Source organism: Liolophura sinensis, chromosome 2 (assembly GCF_032854445.1).
Source record: "Liolophura sinensis isolate JHLJ2023 chromosome 2, CUHK_Ljap_v2, whole genome shotgun sequence".
NCBI lineage: Eukaryota > Metazoa > Mollusca > Polyplacophora > Chitonida > Chitonidae > Liolophura > Liolophura sinensis.
In genome coordinates, this window is record NC_088296.1 from 5,765,009 (window position 1) to 5,784,231 (window position 19,223).

The following is a 19,223-nucleotide window of genomic DNA, read 5'->3' on the forward strand; positions in this document are numbered from 1 at the left end:
TGGTAACTACTTTCAACGCTAGTAATATGTCCCAAAAATTAGCAGAATTACAGTACGCGAGGGCCAGCAGAGCCCGAGAAAAACCCTACGACCATTTGCAGGTTGTTGGAAGACCTTCCCATGTACGACTATACATTTCACTGCTGCTGGTATCTGGGTGACAGGCAACAAACGTTCGACGCAATCTCTACGTTCAATTCATACCAGTACCGTACGTATCTCATTAGATTGAATATGGTATGCAAGCCTGTTAGTCACACGTTCGTCAATAACGTGCCAAAGGTTAGTGGTTTATTTCGGGCCCTCCGGTTCCTTTCACCTATAAAACTGACCGCCATCGTACACAAGTGAAAAATTCTTTGGGTATATAGCGTAACAACAATCTAATAATTTAATCAGTCAATAAAATAGTTGCCAAAAAGCAGGCCAGAAAAGAGAATAGCTAATGGAACATCATTTTTAAAAATAGTTAATTTAATGAAAAGGAGACATCGTTACAAAAATTCACCGGCTATTATACTTTAATGCTGGTATAAACTAAACAAAGCAAAGTACAGTACATATCTGATGACGAAGTAATTATTAGTGCTCGGACTGTGCATGGTATAACATCTACAACAAGCATTTGATTTCCATAACTGCCCAATAAGACGGATCGGCATTTCAGCTAGGAGCCTTGTGAGCTTTTGTAGAACTGGGCAAGACGAAAATGGCCGCTCTCGCAAACTAACGCGGCTAAAAGGCGTGATTTTACGGTAGTTTCTAGACTGAATAAACGCCTTGCAAAGTCAGCTCTGTCGGTTTAACGAACAATTAACAGCTACTGCAAAATCACGTAGTTTAGTTAGCGAGAGCCCATAGCTTATCTCGCCCAAGGTTGCGATAACGCCAAAACCCCTGAACGTCAATAAGCCTTACTGCTTTTCTGTCAAGAAAATCCAGTCGGATGCAAAGGAAGTGGATTTTAGATGGGTTTTTGAAAGTGGATTACACTCAAAAAATATTTTGTCTGAGTGATGTTAGAATGTATTCTGTTATTGCAGCAGATTGTTCTGTTAAATGTAATACACACATTGTATTAATTCAACATAAAGATATTAGACTGATAGGGTATTATGTTGAATATGACACAGTATTATGTTATGATAACAAAATACATTCTACCATCACTCAGACAACAGACTTTCTGTTAGATTTAACATATTGATTTTTTGAAAGTAGCTTCTTTCCATGGCACTTCTTCCTCCTTATCTTTCTAAGTTAAAATTTCCAAATTAAAAATGATAAAACAGTATTAGAGAAATATAGAGAAAGAATGAATTTTCTTAAGATTTCATCCTGTAGTGGCAGTGAAATTGAATTGGAAATATACACTTGGATATAGATAGTTTCGTAAAATAAACAGATGTGGTGAGAAGGTGTAATAAAATTAAAACAAAAAGTTCTGTTAGAATTACAGCTCATGTATGAAGCCTTATTGGATTATGTATGCAAATGTTTGTTTTCAACAGTTATCCGCTCTCATATGTTGCAGATCTACGTCATGTTTATGTGTTGGGAATCAACTTGCACATCCTTTATTGTGCAGTGTCGGTTGGTTTCATTGGGAATAGTTATGCGATTTTTTCCTTTCTCCAAATTGGTTTTGTTCGCATATGATACAAACGGTCCTTCCATTCCGACCCCTCCGCCGCCTTGTAATGGCTTCAGATCGTATGTTGTGAAAGTAACATGGTCGCCCAAAATTTGGATTTTTAAACAAATTCTGAGCGCGAAGTCTTAGCGAAGTTTTAAAGTTCGTTCATAAACTAAATCACTCTCGCTGAAATAAATTTTTTTTTATTGAGTATGTAGCTTGTACGAGCCCTGAGAAGTCCTGCTGTCATTCGAATTAAGCACAAAGAGGGCGGAGAATTTTGCCTCATAAATGTTCAACCGGAAGCTCCCGAAGCATAGGCGCAGGGTTCGGAATGTTCCCTATGATACTGACTTTCGATCAGTGGACGAAGTGGGAAAATTTCGAATATTGATACACACAGATTTCTGCGGAGTACAACTTTTTAAACAGCATTGAGAAAAGGTTACGAATAATCTTCTCATTAAACGAAATGTCAGAAACGTGTGTCTGTTCGAACTTTAAGAACCCCTGCCTACAACAACACCTTTGCATCCAACTATCAAGTAGTACTTTTGCGACATCCTCGTGCTTCGTGAGACCTTTTCTTTCGCCAGTGTACTCCACCGTTCAAAATGACCACCAATTACAATTGACTTGCTTGTCAAAGTCATCGGGCTCTTTTTTACGGCTCTTCTTGGCTGATCCTGTCACGAGCGAGCCGTAAGTCCTTTTATACGCATGTAATCAGCTGTGTTTCTTTACATATGAAGTTAATTTAAGCATTCTGGCAGAATTTTTAGTTTTCATTTTTTTCTCTTTTTTGGGGGGGGGAGGGGGAGCTATTTTTAAACATTCGCTTAACGTGCAATGCTGGGGGGGGGGGGGGGGGATTAACGAAAAGCTTTTGCATTTTACTTCTTGAGAAAAATAACCGATAATCATGTCATTCTGTAATAACGCAAAAGTACCTAATATTTGAGCCACCATGTAATTTAACATTTCCTTGGGCTTTACTTGGAACCAAATCATTAAAAAAACATCTTAAAATTTTCTCATTTGAAAGACACCATCGGTACCTCAAAATAACTGTAGAAGAACCACTAATGCAACCACTAATTTGAAGCAACTAGAAACTGGTCTAAAAGCTAAAGAGGGGTATTTCTGTAAACATTTGTTGAAACCTGGGATATCGAAATATCTCATGCCACAGTAAATGGAGTATCGACATTTAGCATCACATTTGCTGTCGTCAGCCATCAAAGTTATGCGTTCGTAGTAGTCCTGCACGTGCTTTTTGGAACTATGAAGCATCCGCTTGCGTGCCTTGCTGAGGGAACCTGCAGTGACGTCAGGAATGTCGTATATTTCAGTGGCCTTGTACAGAAGTTGCCATTGCGCATGTCTGTCTCTGTTGGCTTTCTCGAGGTCTAAGTAGTATTGCTTAATGTCAAGATGGCGGCCGTTGGACCTGTCGTAGCTGACTAATCGAATGCCCGGATTGTGAGGACGGCCCAGTTCCCCCTGGCTGTCTTTGTACCTCCAAGGTGTGACGGACGGAGCGATGAAGACCGGGATGCGAGGTACACCTGGTGTAAACAGAGAAGAGTGAGGCAAGGTGAGAAACATGAGAAATATACTACATCTGGTTCCAGAACAGTGAGGCAAGGTGAGAAACATGAGAAATATCCTACATCTGGTTCCAGAACAGTGAGGCAAGGTGAGAAACATGAGAAATATCCTACATCTGGTTCCAGAACAGTGAGGCAAGGTGAGAAACATGAGAAATATCCTACATCTGGTTCCAGAACAGTGAGGCAAGGTGAGAAACATGAGAAATATCCTACATCTGGTTTCAGAATGCACATTAGGTTGTGACGTCCTCACGAAGTATTTCAAATGCGGAAATATTCTACACAAAGAAAGGAAAAAGAAAAAACCTATCATACTAAAAATCTGTAAAAATATTGAAATTTATTAAAAAATAAGGGCATCAGGGTAACATAAAGTAATTCAAGTTAATATAATACAACACATATCGTGAATAAATTGTCAAAAAAGTATTGTATCCATCCTGTCTTCCTCGAGAATAGTTCACTTATACCAGGGCGGTCAAGTTTTTAAGTGTAAGAAACTGTCCAGTTTTTTCTTGCAACTGAATAACCCCAGGTGATTTAGCAAAAGAAATGCTACAGAGAATTGATTTGCAAAGTTTTGTTAACGTGGCACTTTCCCAACGGTTAGTTTAGGCAATGCAGAAGTAATGATTGCAAATTGAGAAGAAGGTTAGTCAAATGAACTGAAAGAGTTTTTTACTTGCGGAAAGGCTGCGCAGTGTATTTCTAACGTAACTATGTAAGGGATATACATAGGTCTGAATGACCAGTGACTGTGGTGTCAGGCAACTGGGAATTTCTGTTTGTTGGTTATAGTTTGTTTGTGGATTTCTAAGAATTATCTGTTTGTCTGACAATTTTCTGCAGTAGTACAACAATGGGAGTTCTCACCTTTGTTATCGTAGTAGATTTTGAACTCGTCGTCATGATCATGGCCGAAGTGCATGGCGCGGATGACCCCGGATTCTGTGTAACGGGAGATAACTCTGTTCAGCAAGTCGTTGTAAGGCTCGTACATCCATAAGAAGCCTTCATAGCCCTTCAGTCCGGGGCTGATGTGGGCGATCACAATAACCTGAGGGGAGGGGAAAAACAGATATCTGACTGACAGATTCGTTGATGGAGTGGTTGACTATCCAGGTGTTTATTTAGAAGGCATATATTACCCTTTGGAAATGCCAGTAAGACAAATGTGTAGGCCTATGCTTCCACATCTTTTTTGTGGAAATATCCTTAATATTTATATAATTATATACGTATATGGTAAAGTTCTTCTATTAATGAAGTCGGGAAAACCTCACTAGAGTCCTGTGCGGGCGTATTTTGTGAATTTTTCAATCTTTGTCAGCTCCAGAAGTTCTTGTATCACGCATGTCAGATGCCAGTGGTAAAATACCGATTTCACTCTTGTCCTTGTAGTGTGCCGTCTTTCATCGAGGTTTGGCTATCGAGTCGGCCGAGCTGACCAAGTAAACAACACGAAGTCGTGTGGACATGTGACATTTTGTTTGTGAAACATGATTTACGAGGTGACATGACCATGATCAACGTTAAAATCCGCCTAGTGTGTCTACAACAATGCTACGAACATGCTCGGTCTGTTTAACAAGCATTAGTATATGCGCCAATAGTATGTCAAAAGAAAAATGTCAATAATCTCTTAATTTTTGCGGGAGCATGTAGTAGAAAGTTACAAGTCTTGAGTTAAATAAAACAAGTCATGCATTCTTGTCACTGGGCCTTCTGAACCACGGAAATGCTTAAATGGATCAATGAAATACGAGATTGTGAAAAACCGAGATCTTATTTGCAAACTGCCAAAATGCGGATTTACTGAAATTGTGCTGTCGACAAGATGATTGAGTAGGCCTACATGTATCAGAAGACTGCTGAGAGTTACCTTCTCTTTGGTTCTAACCGCTGCCGCCAGGGTGTCGTTCAGCCACTTGAACTGACCCGCAGGATCTGTCATGTCCGTGAAGTTCAGAGCGAGGCGATTCCTGGTGTAGTAAAGGTTTGTGTTGAGCGAGATAAGCCTGAGTCCAGGTCGAATCAAACTGGAGTAGTAACCACCTGATTAGCAAAATAAATAAAGAAATAACCAAACAAAGAAGGAAAGAAATACGGAGTTATTGACGAATTCTTAGTTTTCAAGTGATGTCATATCTCGATGATATGAGGCAATTATAAGCACTCTCTATGGACATGGAACGGTTGAGGTCTTGTACTTTCCATACGGTTTCATCCACTAAAAGTTAAACGCTACGCATAAACTGTTACAACCAACAAGTCTTAGTAGTTTCCTTGTAGGAAAACTTGACAGCTGCATTACCTTTACGGAAAGTTCTTCTAAAATTCGAATCATTGACCCAGACGCCCCACGTGATCTCCATGTGCTGATACATTTCGTTGTCATGGGACGGGAACTGAGCATCTGGGAAGTAGTCATGGTTACCGAAAGCGGGGTACGTTGTGACGTCAGGAAACACGTCTCTAAGGAGTCGCGTAATGTTGTCAAGGGTACTCAAGTTGATGGCTGTGCTGAGGTCACGTGACTCGTTTGTTGTGTGGAGGATGTTGTCTCTGCAAGCAAATTTATATTTTCTAATTACCAATGCTATCGCTGTGAGTTCAAGTCCAACTCATGCTGGCTTCCTCTCCGGCCATAAGTGGGGAGCTCTATCAGCAACCTGCAGATGGTCGTGGGTTTCCCCCGGGCTCTGCCCGGTTTCCTCTCACCATAATGCTGGCAGCCGTCGTATAAGTGAAATATTCTTGAGCACGGCATAAAACACCAAATAAGTAAATAAATAAATAAATAAATAAATAAATTTTCTAGTTATCCAACTATCAAACGGCACCAACAATTCCAACGTAAACATATTCAGCAAAGACATGCCTAGATTAAGTACAATACAAAACATTAGGATTGGCTACAGGTTTAAGTCATGTTCAAACGTTCTGATTGAAAATACAACATGCACTGTTTCATGATAATGTACAGCATTCTACACACACAAAAAACGGATCGTTTGAACGCGACTTAGAAAATAGTCTTATTCGTCTTCGTCTTATTGTCCAATTTGACGAGTGGATGCGAGAAATCGCACCCCGTGAACGCATTTGGATATGCCTGACAAATCGTGGTGACACAATAATAGCTTATTTGAGCTGATCTGTAGTCCACATCTGCATAAGTACAAAACGGATCGCTACTTTTGAGAAAATGCCGTTGAAGGTTCGAATCCACATTTCGCTACACTTGATGCGGTTTTTAGTCAGGAAGTTTGTCGATATTTGGCGAATGCGTGTGACCTTCACTACCAATTAACAGAGTAAATCAATATTAAAAATCAGAAAGAAAGCTAAACGTGTTTCGTTCTCTCACGTGGACCAGTATAAATTTCAAAGCAGTTACAAACATGTCTGATATAACCATGAATCGTGCGAATTTACATAGTGTGATCCCAGTTCAAGATTCACCTAATCGTATAGCCTTGTATCCTAATACAAATAACGGAGTGACATGAGTTTGACTATACATAACCATAACAATCAAATAAATAAAATAAATAAATTAATAAATAAGTAAATAAACACGGCCGCATACGGAGCATATAATATCGTATATCCGACATATCTGCTCTGCTCACATTGTTCGGGATCCTTTGGTGGCAATAAGCAGTCAATGAAGCTGTTTTGCGGAAGTTGACGCTCGTTAAAGACCTCTTGTTTTCAATCAATAGAATGTACATATTTTTACGTCACACGTACCGTTAGCTTGCCAGAGACTGGTGGTTTACCCCGGGCACTCCGGTTTCCTCCACCCATATAGGTGACAAATACTTCAGTTAAGTTAAATAAATGACATAAATAAGTATACTATAAATGACCTAAAAGTTCGTCCATGATAAAGTTTACTCCTGTTAAGACAGTCGGAGAGGTCTGTTGATCATAGAGAAGTGTTTTGAGGTTTGCCTGAAAGGTAGTATCTATGCGTTGAAACAGATTTGTGCACCAGCTGTCAACCAATATGAGCGTTCCAGGTTGATAATGCATACGTTTGCGATTGTTGATGGTATATGACTAAAAAAATATTAAAACGTCAGCATCAAAAGTATTATTTTACCAATTTTATTATTTGTTTACCTCTAAAATTGCAGCGAAAGTTTAGGTCATTTACGGTAGATCTGATACGTCTTGGACTGTCGCACAATTCCCTTATTTTCCTAAAGAGGGAGTTGGACATTTGAAGGATAAGGCCTACCCTGTCCAGATGATGAAGTCCACGTTTGGCGCTATTTCCTTCATGGCGTAAACCGAGGAATTAATAAGCCTCCATGGCGCATCACACAGCCCGTTGCCAAACCTTCCGCGCTGTGACGGCGTTAAGTCGTCGTGACACGACACAGCATCCTCGTCAAAGGTAAAGTCTAAGTGGTGATCGGTGACGTGCCAGAAGTGACCTGGTGTATAGAAACATACAGATTAAATCATTTGCCTTACAGTACATGCCCGTACGTGGGAAGGTCTACCAGAAACCTGTGGATGGTCGTGGGTTTCCACCGGGCTCTGCCCGGTTTCCTTTCTTCCACCAATGTTGGCCGCCGTGTTAAAGGTGAAATATTCTTGAGGACGGCGTAAAACACCTATGAAATACATAAATAAATACAATGCAAATACAATGTTTATTTTACATCACTACCACCAATAGACGAGCTTGACCTTTGGAGCCTGCGCGACGCACGTAGGCATTGCCTAAATACAAATATAAACTATAATCAGCATTCGTCAATGAAATGGTTTTACCTGTTAGGAGGAATCATCTTGTGTATAGTTTATATAGTTTATTTATAGAAAATACATTTGTATCAAGTATTATGAGAAACTTGGGTTGAAACAGAGCGTTTGTGTTGATGTCACTTCCTGTTTCATCACCGTCACCTCTGTGACCTCGGCGTTGTTACAAATTTCTGTGCAATATATGCTAGTGGTGGCAGTGATATAAAGCTGATGTTTATTTATTTATTTATTGGTGTTTTACGCCATGTTCAAGAATATTTCACTTACGCGACGGCGGCCAGCATTATGGTTGGAGGAATAAAGTTAAAGTAAAGGACGAAACACGCACTGTAAGGAGTATGTACATCATTGCCAGCACCAGTAAATCTTGAACAACACTAAGGTCAGGGGGTATCACGGTGATGAGGCAGGAAGTATTTGTTGTCAGAAAACACAAACGTTATGTCTGAACCTCTGTCTCTAATTATTTATTTGATTGGTGTTTTACGCCGTACTCAGGAATAATTCACTTATACGACTGCGGCCAGTATGAAGTTGGGGAGAAACCAGGCAGACCATCCCCAGGTTGCTGGCAGGCCTTCTTGCGTACGGCCGGAAAGGAAGCCAGCACGAGCCGGACTTGAACTAACAACGACACAACGACACAAGAGTGACACATGCGCTGTAAGGAGAACAAATTGAAACATATTATCCAACAGAAGAGGCGCTAAGAAGGTTTTGCTCAGACAGAAAGCCATCGGCATATCTGACAGCTGTCAGTCATAGGTAAACCGTAAACGACCTGAATTTTAGTCGGAATTTCACTTCATTGCTATCGAAGTCAGGAGATCTAGGTCGGGTCATAGCAAGCACTTCTTCTTGCTGCCTAGATTGGCGCTCAGCACTGAGAGGTTAGAGCAAGGATACAGAACTGGGTGGCCCGGTATCAGTGACAGGGCGGGGTGACATGCCTAATGTCTTCAGCATGACACTTCAGAGGCGACAGCACTTTGCTGGAAAGGTATACACACCAAATCAATCGCCGCCGTCGTACGAATGAAACATTGCTAAATACGACAAAACACCCAAAGCATCAATACATACATACTTCAGTGCTGTTAACCGCTTTATCTATTGTTCTGGAGTGTCTTCATGGTAAAGCTGACTCTATATCAACAATATGAAAACACTTCTTACATACATATGATGTATGCGTTACTTCCTACACGATATTTAAATATTTTGGATTACTGTAAATGCATTTAAGACAGAAAAAAAGAGTTTGCAGAGAAATGACAAATCCGGATTTAAACTCGCACTTTAGCTTTCCAAGAAAAAAAGACGCACGTCACCATTTCCTCATCCATTATACTACACAATATTAGGTATGGTTTAGCCTTAAAGGAAGTGTTGTTTCAGAAAGACCTTTTGCATAAAGGTCAAATATACAATTCCTTTGGTACATCTTCCTTCATCCCTAAATCAGAACTAAAAATTAAAGGCCCAAAACTGCAGCAAATTGACCGAAATGAACGTTGGCGCATATTAAGTTGGCTACGCGATCATTAACGGTACTCAAACGCCACTATATTAAAAACACATATACACAAAAAAAGATATATGAAAATATTTCTTAATTGATATAATGAATTAGCTATAAGCCAAACCCCTTCCTGGTGGTTTTTCAACTCGATCGTTTGTAATATGGACTGATTAAAGTATATCAGAGATTCCTTTTAGTGTACGATACGTAATGTTCATCCAACCAACACATAGCTTAATTACCCCAGCATCACACCCAGCCGGAAACACAATGACCTCATTAAAGATATATTCTTATTAGTACTTCTCCACCGGAGCTTGGAGTGATATAACGGTAGTACTTCTCCACCGGAGCTTGGAGTGATATAACGGTAGTACTTCTCCACCGGAGCTTGGAGTGATATAACGGTAGTACTTCTCCACCGGAGCTTGGAGTGATATGACGGTAGTACTTCTCCACCGGAGCTTGGAGTGATATAACGGTAGCTAAGAATCCAATCTGTGGATCTATTTACTACATGTATCACATACATGACATACGTGCAGTAGCCTAGTATATCATATTTGGACTGGTTAAATATACCATATTTGGACTGATGAAGTATACCATATTTGGACTGGTTAAGTATACCATATTTGGACTGGTTAAGTATACCATATTTGGACTGGTTAAGTTAAGTACACCATATTTGGACTGATGAAGTATATCATATTTGGACTGGTTAAGTATACCATATTTGGACTGGTTAAGTATACCATATGTAGACAGGTAGAATATACCATATTTGGACTGGCTAAGTATACCATATTTGGAATGGTTAGGTATACCATATTTGGACTGGTTAAGTTTACCATATTTGGAATGGTTAGGTATACCATATTTGGACTGGTTAAGTTTACCATATTTGGACTGGTTTAATATACCATATTTGGATAGGTGGAATACATGTATTCGGTATTGCAATTGCAATTAGCATCTCTGCGTTGTTTTTTTTACCTAGTTCTGCATAAGCCATGGTGCTAGAGTGTAATTTGCTACTCTTTATGCATTTACATGAACGGTTAGAATAAAAACCTAACTGAGGTAAACTGACAAGACAGCTGTCACACTGTCGTCGCTGCCCTGCTTTTTCTGTACGTCTTAGTTGTACCAGTAGGTCACCTGAATAAAAATATACCTAAGGGCTCGTTTACAAATCCAATATTGTGCCATTTGATAAATCATGTGTGCTTTGTCACGATAACATTCAACGGTACAAGCTACTACTGCAAACACTAGTGTGTCAAGGTTATTCTATCAGAAGCCTTCACTTTAAGTTCTTTAAGTTTTACAATGGGAACAATTCTGTTCTAAGCAAATATGGACAGAGCGTCCAAAATCTCTGACACTCTACTTCAGCAAGATAAATATTTTATTATCGACAACTTATATTCTATAACATGGTACACGATTTGAAAACCGATTTCACCTTGCACCAGTCCATCATCATTGAAAACTGTTGACTGCTTCTGTTTGCATGTTTCTGCCCTATTTTCGTACTTTGTATACTTAGTTCTTCGGTGACTTGTGTTATACGTGTTTTTGGGAATTGGTCGAGCAATTATTACCCACAAAGTCCATATTGTTTTACGGCCGGTATATAAATGTCTTTCTCCAGGCATTGATCCATGCTGAAAATCCGATCTATGTCAACGAATTTGCTCATTCGGCTCATATTCACTTTCCAATTTCGTTAAGTTACAGTAACTTTACAACATCAACTTACAAAGGATTTACCGTCTTACGATGGTGTGGTCGTTTCCATTGGTCATTCTGGATTGTGTTAAATAAAACCATCTGTATCAGATTTGTGGGCCCCTGGATTCACCGTCTTACGATGGTGTGGTCATTTCCATTGGTCATTCTGGATTGTGTTAAATAAAACCATCTGTATCAGATTTGCTCATATTCACTTTCCAATTTCGTTAAATTACTGTAACTTTACAACATCAACTTACAAAGGATTTACCGTCTTACGATGGTGTGGTCGTTTCCATTGGTCATTCTGGATTGTGTTAAATAAAACCATCTGTATCAGATTTGTGGGCCCCTGGATTTACCGTCTTACGATGGTGTGGTCATTTCCATTGGTCATTCTGGATTGTGTTAAATAAAACCATCTGTATCAGATTTGTGGGCTCTTTCAGCAGAGGTAGTAAACTGCAGGTTCGGGCTTCTGTATGAGGAGAGTTGTCATGACGCGCATGTGCAATTTGTGAAACTACATGGTTCCAGGATTTTCCTCGGAAGATTGCTGGAATACTGAATAGAAAATACTGCCACAGGGTCCTTATAAATTGGTGAAACACTATGAATTTTTGGAATATTACTTTGCTCCTATTTAGAATACACCCAAACTCTGTCTCTTTCGTACAGAACTTGAAACTTCTAAACCCAGGGTTACTACATATCCCTCTGGAAGTAAACACGGTAACAAAATGCCTTAACTTCACTTCCAGCAACAACAGCTAAAATGGTGGTCCTGCTAGGATCACTTTTTTTATACCTTTTAGAGAAAAGAGCAAGCTGCATGTATCACGTGGTGCTACACGCGAAAGTTAGGGGATGTATATGTTTGAAGTTTATGTTGACAAATTTAGCAGATAAATACTAACAAAAATCAGTGGGTTCATGTAACCCCATCCTTTTTACTTACCTGTGTCGGCTTTTGCAACACATAATAATCCAAGGAGGAACGTCAACTCGTGCAGTACCTGAAAGGAGATAAAAGACAGTATGTGATCACAAGATATATCCCGACTTACCGGAAGAGATATTGAAATAGTTACCGTGTTAGCAGAATTCACTTCTTTATTCTCTTTTTGTATCATGAAAAAATAGAATTTATTAAAATGTTTTGTGATTCAATGAGAAATGCCGGAATCTCAACGTTTGGTAAGTGTTAAAAGTTATAAAACATGTTAAATATAATTAAAACGCACAGCACAGAGAGAAACACCAGAGCAGTGACGTCAGTGTGATGTCTTGCAAATAGCTGGCACGTAACCTCAGTTAGGGCTTTACCTCAGTTAGGGTTTTGCTCTAACAAATGCTGCAAAATTATAAGTACCAACATCTTAAAATGTTGGATTCCCTGAACTAGTGGGTAGGGTACTAGTGTAGTGGAGCCTCTCACGAGTGCGATCGCTGTGGAATTCAAGTCCAACGAATGCTGGCTTCCAATGCGATTGTACGTATGAAGGTCTGCTATAAACTTGCGGATGGCCGTGGGATACCCCTGAGCTCTGCCCGGTTGAACTCCTATCATAATGCTGACCGTCGTCGTATAAATGAAACATCCTTGAGTGTCAAATCACCAACCAAATAAATAAATAAAAAATATAGGATGTTTTTTTAACCGATTAAAATAGTTTTAAAACATTAGATTCTGTACACACCCAGCTGGCATCAGTGACGTCACGATTCATGTTTTTTCCGTGAAATACCTCATTTACCTTGTTAACTGGCAAAAATATAATTTGACGTCACCGGTCCAAGTGTGGTCAGAAAAGGTCGAGGTAGAATCCAAAGTTCCAAAAGCATTATTCTAGGACAGTTAATTGGCTTTCATCTGATATACTTAACGTTCGTGTTTTCTTTGCTTTTAATTATCTCTGAATTTCTCAGTTTGACGCGAGTAGTCTCGCACTCGTTATGAACTAATCAACGGAAAAATAAGCCGTTCTCTTTTTCGTGTCTGTTCCCGGGTTTTTCCGTTATATTGTAGTACGTTGTTAGATTTAAATAACCGTTAAAATAAATAAGAAGCGAAAGATATAATTCTCAGCCATGAAAGTCTTTTCTGCGATCTGCGTAATATCTCTATTCGCAAAACCCTGTGGTTATCGCGAGTTTTACCCAGAAGACAAACTCCACTTATTAGTACGTCTACAAAACATGGCAAAACCGCCCTCAGACAGCGACAAACAGGGCAGATTGGTGTACGTATCTTAATTAATTCTTTCGGACAGCGCCACATCAGTTGAAGCTTCTATTCTTATTTGCACGCTCGTACGGGGGCGTTAATTCGATGCTGGTGCCTTTGATTATGGTGACGGCTATGTCGCTGTAGGGATTTAGTACAACGGTGATGAACATGTAGAGCTAATATTTTGATATTTTGAATACAAACATATTATACATTTGTGTGGATGGGGAACTGGAGAGTTCCCCGTCTTTTGTTGAATACTCGATTTCAGGTAAAAATCTAAGAAAAATTTAAGTTCAATGCATGTTGAGAAATGCTCACCGTGCGTGTCGCCATGTTTCCGTTCGTTGGTGCAGAGGAGAACTCGCCTGTGTAACTGATGTAGCCTCCTGTGTTCTTCACCTATCTCCTGTTTGCTTCTAAATCCTGTTTACCCCTCACACTGTACCCGCTCTGTTAATCTAATCTGGCGAGCTAATAATGCTGCCTTGGCAAATCCAGTCTCTCCTACTTTGCCTACGGTCATCTATTCACCCTCAACCTTCCCAGCAGCTTCTTCTGTAGGCCGAGTCCAGAGGTAAACGCCTCTTGTTTACTATGTATTCATAGCTCTTCCCCACTCAACCGAAACCCTTCCTTTCACCCTCCCCTCCGCGCCCCAATCTGCCTATGCAAATAAGACCCCTTTAGAGGGGTTGAGTGCATCAGACCTTTAGATGAGACGATGTACACGTTTTCCCTGGCTTTTTATTTTTGACCCAGATGTTGACAAAGATGATAGAACAATGGGCATACGTTATCCGATATGTGTATATGTACATATCCTGTAGAAACGCAAATTAAACTTATATATAGATTATTTGCATGGTTATATAAGAACGTCTTACATTAATGCATGCTGGCTTCCTCCCCGGTCGTACGTAGGAAGGTCGTCCAGCAACCTGAGGATGGTCGTGGGTTTCCGCCGGGTTCTGTCCGGTTTCCTCCCACCATAATGCTGATCGCAGTCGTAGCAGTGAACAAATCTTCAGGACAGCGTAATACACGGATGAAATAAATAAATAAATAAACTCTGAGCTTAAAAAAGAGGTACATATGTACACATACCATAGAAAATAAAATTCATCTTGCGTGTAAATATTCTCACGTGATTATATCAGAACGTACTACTTTAACTTAGGTATGCATGTACACCCTTAGTAACATTTCTAACAGCGATAATGACGTACTATTTACAAACTTCAACTTGTATACACTTGTATGGATATATAAGAACGTATTACTTTAATTTATGTATGTATATACAGACTTAAGGTACATACTGGACAGCGAACTTCAATACTCAAACACACAGACTGTGTGTTTACTTTCACATGGATCGGCCGTCAGATGAAGATCCAATTACAAATGACACTAGGGCTTCACAGGCAAGGTACGACTTCGATAGGAAATACCTCTGTGGAGTGATAGGTGGACTCCCATTGGGTGAAAAAACACCGTGCCACCAAAGGCGGCCATTTGTGGGGAGGAATAAAAAATACGCCGTCTGCGTGCACTGAAAACTTGAATTTTGATATGCCTCTGTTTGTACTACATGTGTTATTACGTTCAATGGTGGTCAGAAAAAGTAATGCTATTGCATTGGTAACAAAACAAAATGGCTGGCGTCTTCAGCAGAGATTAAGTTGTGTGTCTGCCCGGAGTTCTCGCTGAGCTGACTGACCGTCGTTATCACTTTAGCAGTAAGGATGCATGGTTACATATTGTACGTGGATGCGGTTTCTCTCAACACCGCAATCCTATTAAGAACGTCGCTGTGAGTTATGTCAGGTTTTTAGCCCAGGCAGCTCGCCTATTAGGCTTTCACCAAACAAGTCCCTAGATCAATCCACTTCAAACGTGTAACGAGCCTGTTTACTACACTATACGTAGGCCTACACGAGATCCGTTCGTAGTTCCTTGCCAAATGCCTTCAGTGGATTAACTGTTTTACAGACATTTTGAGCTGAAGTCCTAGCTTGAGCGGTTATTCAAAAGAGTTTTAGCACGTGTGACAAAACCCAACCATCAATACATTAGTAAGCCACCATAGACCAAATAGAACAGCATCGGGTTTAGTTTATATATACTATACTTGTACAGAATTATTTTGGGGCCAAAACTGAAGACTTGGTTTAAAGTTAAATCTGCTATTAAGTCAGACGACACTTGTGAACAATCGGAACCTAAGCTTGACCCTTTTAATACACAACAGAATACTTGATGCTGGAGGGTCAAACTTGTGCCATTTGTCAGCAATGAGTTAGCTGTCAAAATTTGGATCGGAATTTTACTTCAAAGCCTGGTATCGCTCGGTGAAGCGGAGCCCCATACAACTGTCAAATAACGCTGTAACCCAGGGGCAATATTTATCAAACCTATTAAGAGATTTAGTTATTCAGGTAGAGGGGTGAAGAAAGACCCTAACGGTCCCTGACATTATTTTCTGAGGTGCTTGGTAATCTTATGAATCAAGTTCTAATATGGAATTGTTACGAGGCCATGCATGGATTGCACCATGTTAGAGCAACTGGAAACACGATATGTCGCGTTACCCCAGGCACATGGGCTTTAAAAGGCAAGACAGGGTTTGAGTGACATAAGCAGAAAGAGACGAGTCTCCTGGATGTGGAAATTACCCGCGCCAGAGTAAATAACATTGATAATTTGAGTGACATAAGCAGAAAGAGACGAGTTTCTGGGATGTGGAAATAACCCGCGCCAGAGTAAATAACATTGATAATTTGAGTGACATAAGCAGAAAGAGACGAGTCTCCGGGATGTGGAAATTACCCGCGCCAGAGTAAATAACATTAATAATTTGAGTGACATAAGCAGAAAGAGACGAGTTTCCGGGATGTGGAAATAACCCGCGCCAGAGTAAATAACATTGATAATTTGAGTGACATAAGCAGAAAGAGACGATTTTCCGGGATGTGGAAATAACCCGCGCCAGAGTAAATAACATTGATAATTTGAGTGACATAAGCAGAAAGAGACGAGTCTCCGGGATGTGGAAATAACCCGCGCCAGAGTAAATAACATTGATAATTTGAGTGACATAAGCAGAAAGAAACGAGTCTCCGGGATGTGGAAATAACCCGCGCCAGAGTAAATAACATTGATAATTTGAGTGACATAAGCAGAAAGAGACGATTTTCCGGGATGTGGAAATAACCCGCGCCAGAGTAAATAACATTGATAATTTGAGTGACATAAGCAGAAAGAGACGTTATATCAAAGTTCGTGATTTTGGATACTTTGGAAATCGATTACGCAGCATCACAAGACATCACAAAAATAAAAAGTTATATGCTTTGTAAACTTTCTATGGGTAAATGCATTTGATCTAATGCTGTTTTTTATTGTAAGACCTATGTCAAAAATTAAAAACACAGCTACAATTAAAATGCTTTGCTTTAGGAAGTTTACTGTTGCACACTGATAGTTCACTGCAGAACAATTCACCAATAACAATTAGAGTTCTTTTCCTGTTCTCAGTTAGGCTATTTAAACCCTTGCAGAATGAATTAAGTCTAAAGTTGCTTGATAAATACGAAATCTGACCCCAGGATCACGAAGCGATCTTAGAATTAGGTTAAAACTTTACAGGGCTTAAACTTGTTATTTCTGATATCAGATATTGTTTGACAACGTAACTTCTGGGTAAGTTATTGTAGAACACATTTCAGCAAACATAACTGAAAAGAACATACCAAAATCTATACTAAAATTTGGACTAAAGTCCAAGATCACCAGGAACATAAACAAAAGTCTTTCTTTTAAGGACATTACATTCAATCAAAATGATGGCCCTTAGGTTTAAATCGGTTGAAGGGATATTAAGCAGATTGGTTCTTTTTCTGGTATTTACGTTAACAGTCAGAATACAACCCGAGTTAAGGTAAAACTGTCAAGAGGCTGGATTTCACTTGTTAACTACGACAATTTTAACAGACGCCGCACTGTCATCGCTTCTCTGGTTTTTTACACACTGTTTATGCTGTAGTCTTTATATTTAAGGTGGAGAAAAACGAAAGGAATCTTCTTGAGACTCCTATATTTCCTTGCAAAAATGTTTTCTGAGTAATAAGTTGGTAATATCTTGTGACTTTGATTTAAATCGCCACACAACACACAGATGCGATCAGTACAAGCCATGTAGTATAACTTACACCTGGTACGGTAGGGCCGAGAATCGACCCTAGAGAGGTACGAAAGGTAAGAAAGTGCAAATTTCAAAATCCCGTCACAGTTCTGTAAATTTCCAAGTCAGACGTATACAACTTGGTCGAATCCCCCGTAAAAGTTTATATGGCCATAAATGGATGGTTGCTTAGCAATAACCCACCAAAAATGTAATCTCGCCAATTTTCCGATCAAACAAAGCACAGTGTCTTTAATTTACAATAATAATGGGATCAGATTCGTCATATTTTGGCAAGCTTAAAATTCGTTTTTAAACGACAAACGAAGTCACTGTGGAGAGCAAGTTGAACTTCGGGAATGAGTTCGAATCTTTGTTGCTCTGTTTTTTTTTTCTTTTTGGCAACATACTTTTCGTGTGAGATAAGGTATTGGCTGCCATGCATTAAATAAGTGTTATGATGAATTAGAATGGACAGTTGTTAAGCTATGATATTACGTGGTCCTCTAGCTATTATTATCTTTAACATGTTATGCGTAGTGGACATTTAAAGCTGAAGATTTCTTATATATGTATTTAATTGATTGGTTCATTAATTTTTCAGAAAGTTACATTTGTGGTGCAGTGATTTTCATCCCTCTACAGTGTCCGAAACAACCCCCCTCCCCCCCCCCCCCCCCCCCAGATATTTCCGTGCGACTAGAGAAGTCTATCACTTTTCGATTTTATAACCTATACTTTGCTGCAGTGTGTATTTGGAGCTTTGTAAATCGCATCCTTCCCATATAACAGGAAAAGAAGAGTAAAACAGAAGTGAAAAAAAGGTAGCCTCAGGAGTGTGTCAGCAGCTGCCATTAACAACTTTAGTCAGTTTCGTTCTTGAGGTGCACACTTTCTTGCACTGGGGCGGATTGCCCGACTTGCCATACCAGGTCTTTATCCGTCTTGACAACGCGAAAAGTTTTTGAGTATGGCGTAGGAAAGCAACAAAACAAATCAATAAATGACATTTATTTGGTTGAAGCATTATGTTGAAAATTTATTTTGCGATTATTGGCCCTGGACGTCCGTTCTACCTCGCCTTAGGTCTACATCACATCGGAAATCGCGTGACAGTGCGCTCCGGAACTCACACATCAGTACGTTGAACGACTTCACACGGTGCAGTCGCATGTTCACAGCTGACCCCCGTAGCTATTGCCTACATTATATCGGTTGGTTGAGTAGACCTTATGTCTAGCTAACCTGACTTTCTGTACTAGTGGTCAAACATCTTTACTGGCCTGCTGAAGGAGTGTCTTCTAAATACAACGGACACGCCTCCGTCCAGAAGATCTCTCCCACCGAGTATGGACAAAAATGAACTGTAAAGCATTCAGAAAGAGTCTGATGTCACACAGCAACAGACAGCAATTTATTTCACGCGATAAACAATATGATGTCGGCCTTTTCTGCTGATAACAAGCAGGAAAAAGATAGCTTGTCTCTAATGGCCACATCTGTTGCAAACTAGC

The 19,223-nt window shown here is 39.8% G+C and overlaps 1 protein-coding gene across 1 annotated transcript; it reads right to left on the bottom strand.

Moving 5' to 3' along the window:
* Positions 1–510: 510 nt before the first annotated feature.
* On the bottom strand, positions 511–13,859 carry LOC135463057 (acid sphingomyelinase-like phosphodiesterase 3b). The gene is made up of 7 exons (XM_064740375.1): positions 13,845–13,859; positions 12,252–12,309; positions 7,499–7,697; positions 5,564–5,814; positions 5,132–5,304; positions 4,123–4,306; positions 511–3,204 (listed from the first exon to the last, which is right to left on the bottom strand). The coding sequence occupies exons 1-7, from the start codon at positions 13,857–13,859 to the stop codon at positions 2,696–2,698; spliced, it is 1,389 nt and encodes a 462-aa protein (XP_064596445.1). The 3' UTR covers positions 511–2,695.
* Positions 13,860–19,223: the final 5,364 nt, after the last annotated feature.

Excerpts from the sequence above, each read along its gene's own strand:
- LOC135463057 (XM_064740375.1), bottom strand. Across the intron at positions 5,815-7,498 it reads GACTTCATCATCTGGACAGG|AGACAACATCCTCCACACAA; the intron begins GTAGGCCTTATC and ends ATTTGCTTGCAG. Across the intron at positions 4,307-5,131 it reads CGGTTAGAACCAAAGAGAAG|GTTATTGTGATCGCCCACAT; the intron begins GTAACTCTCAGC and ends CCCTCCCCTCAG.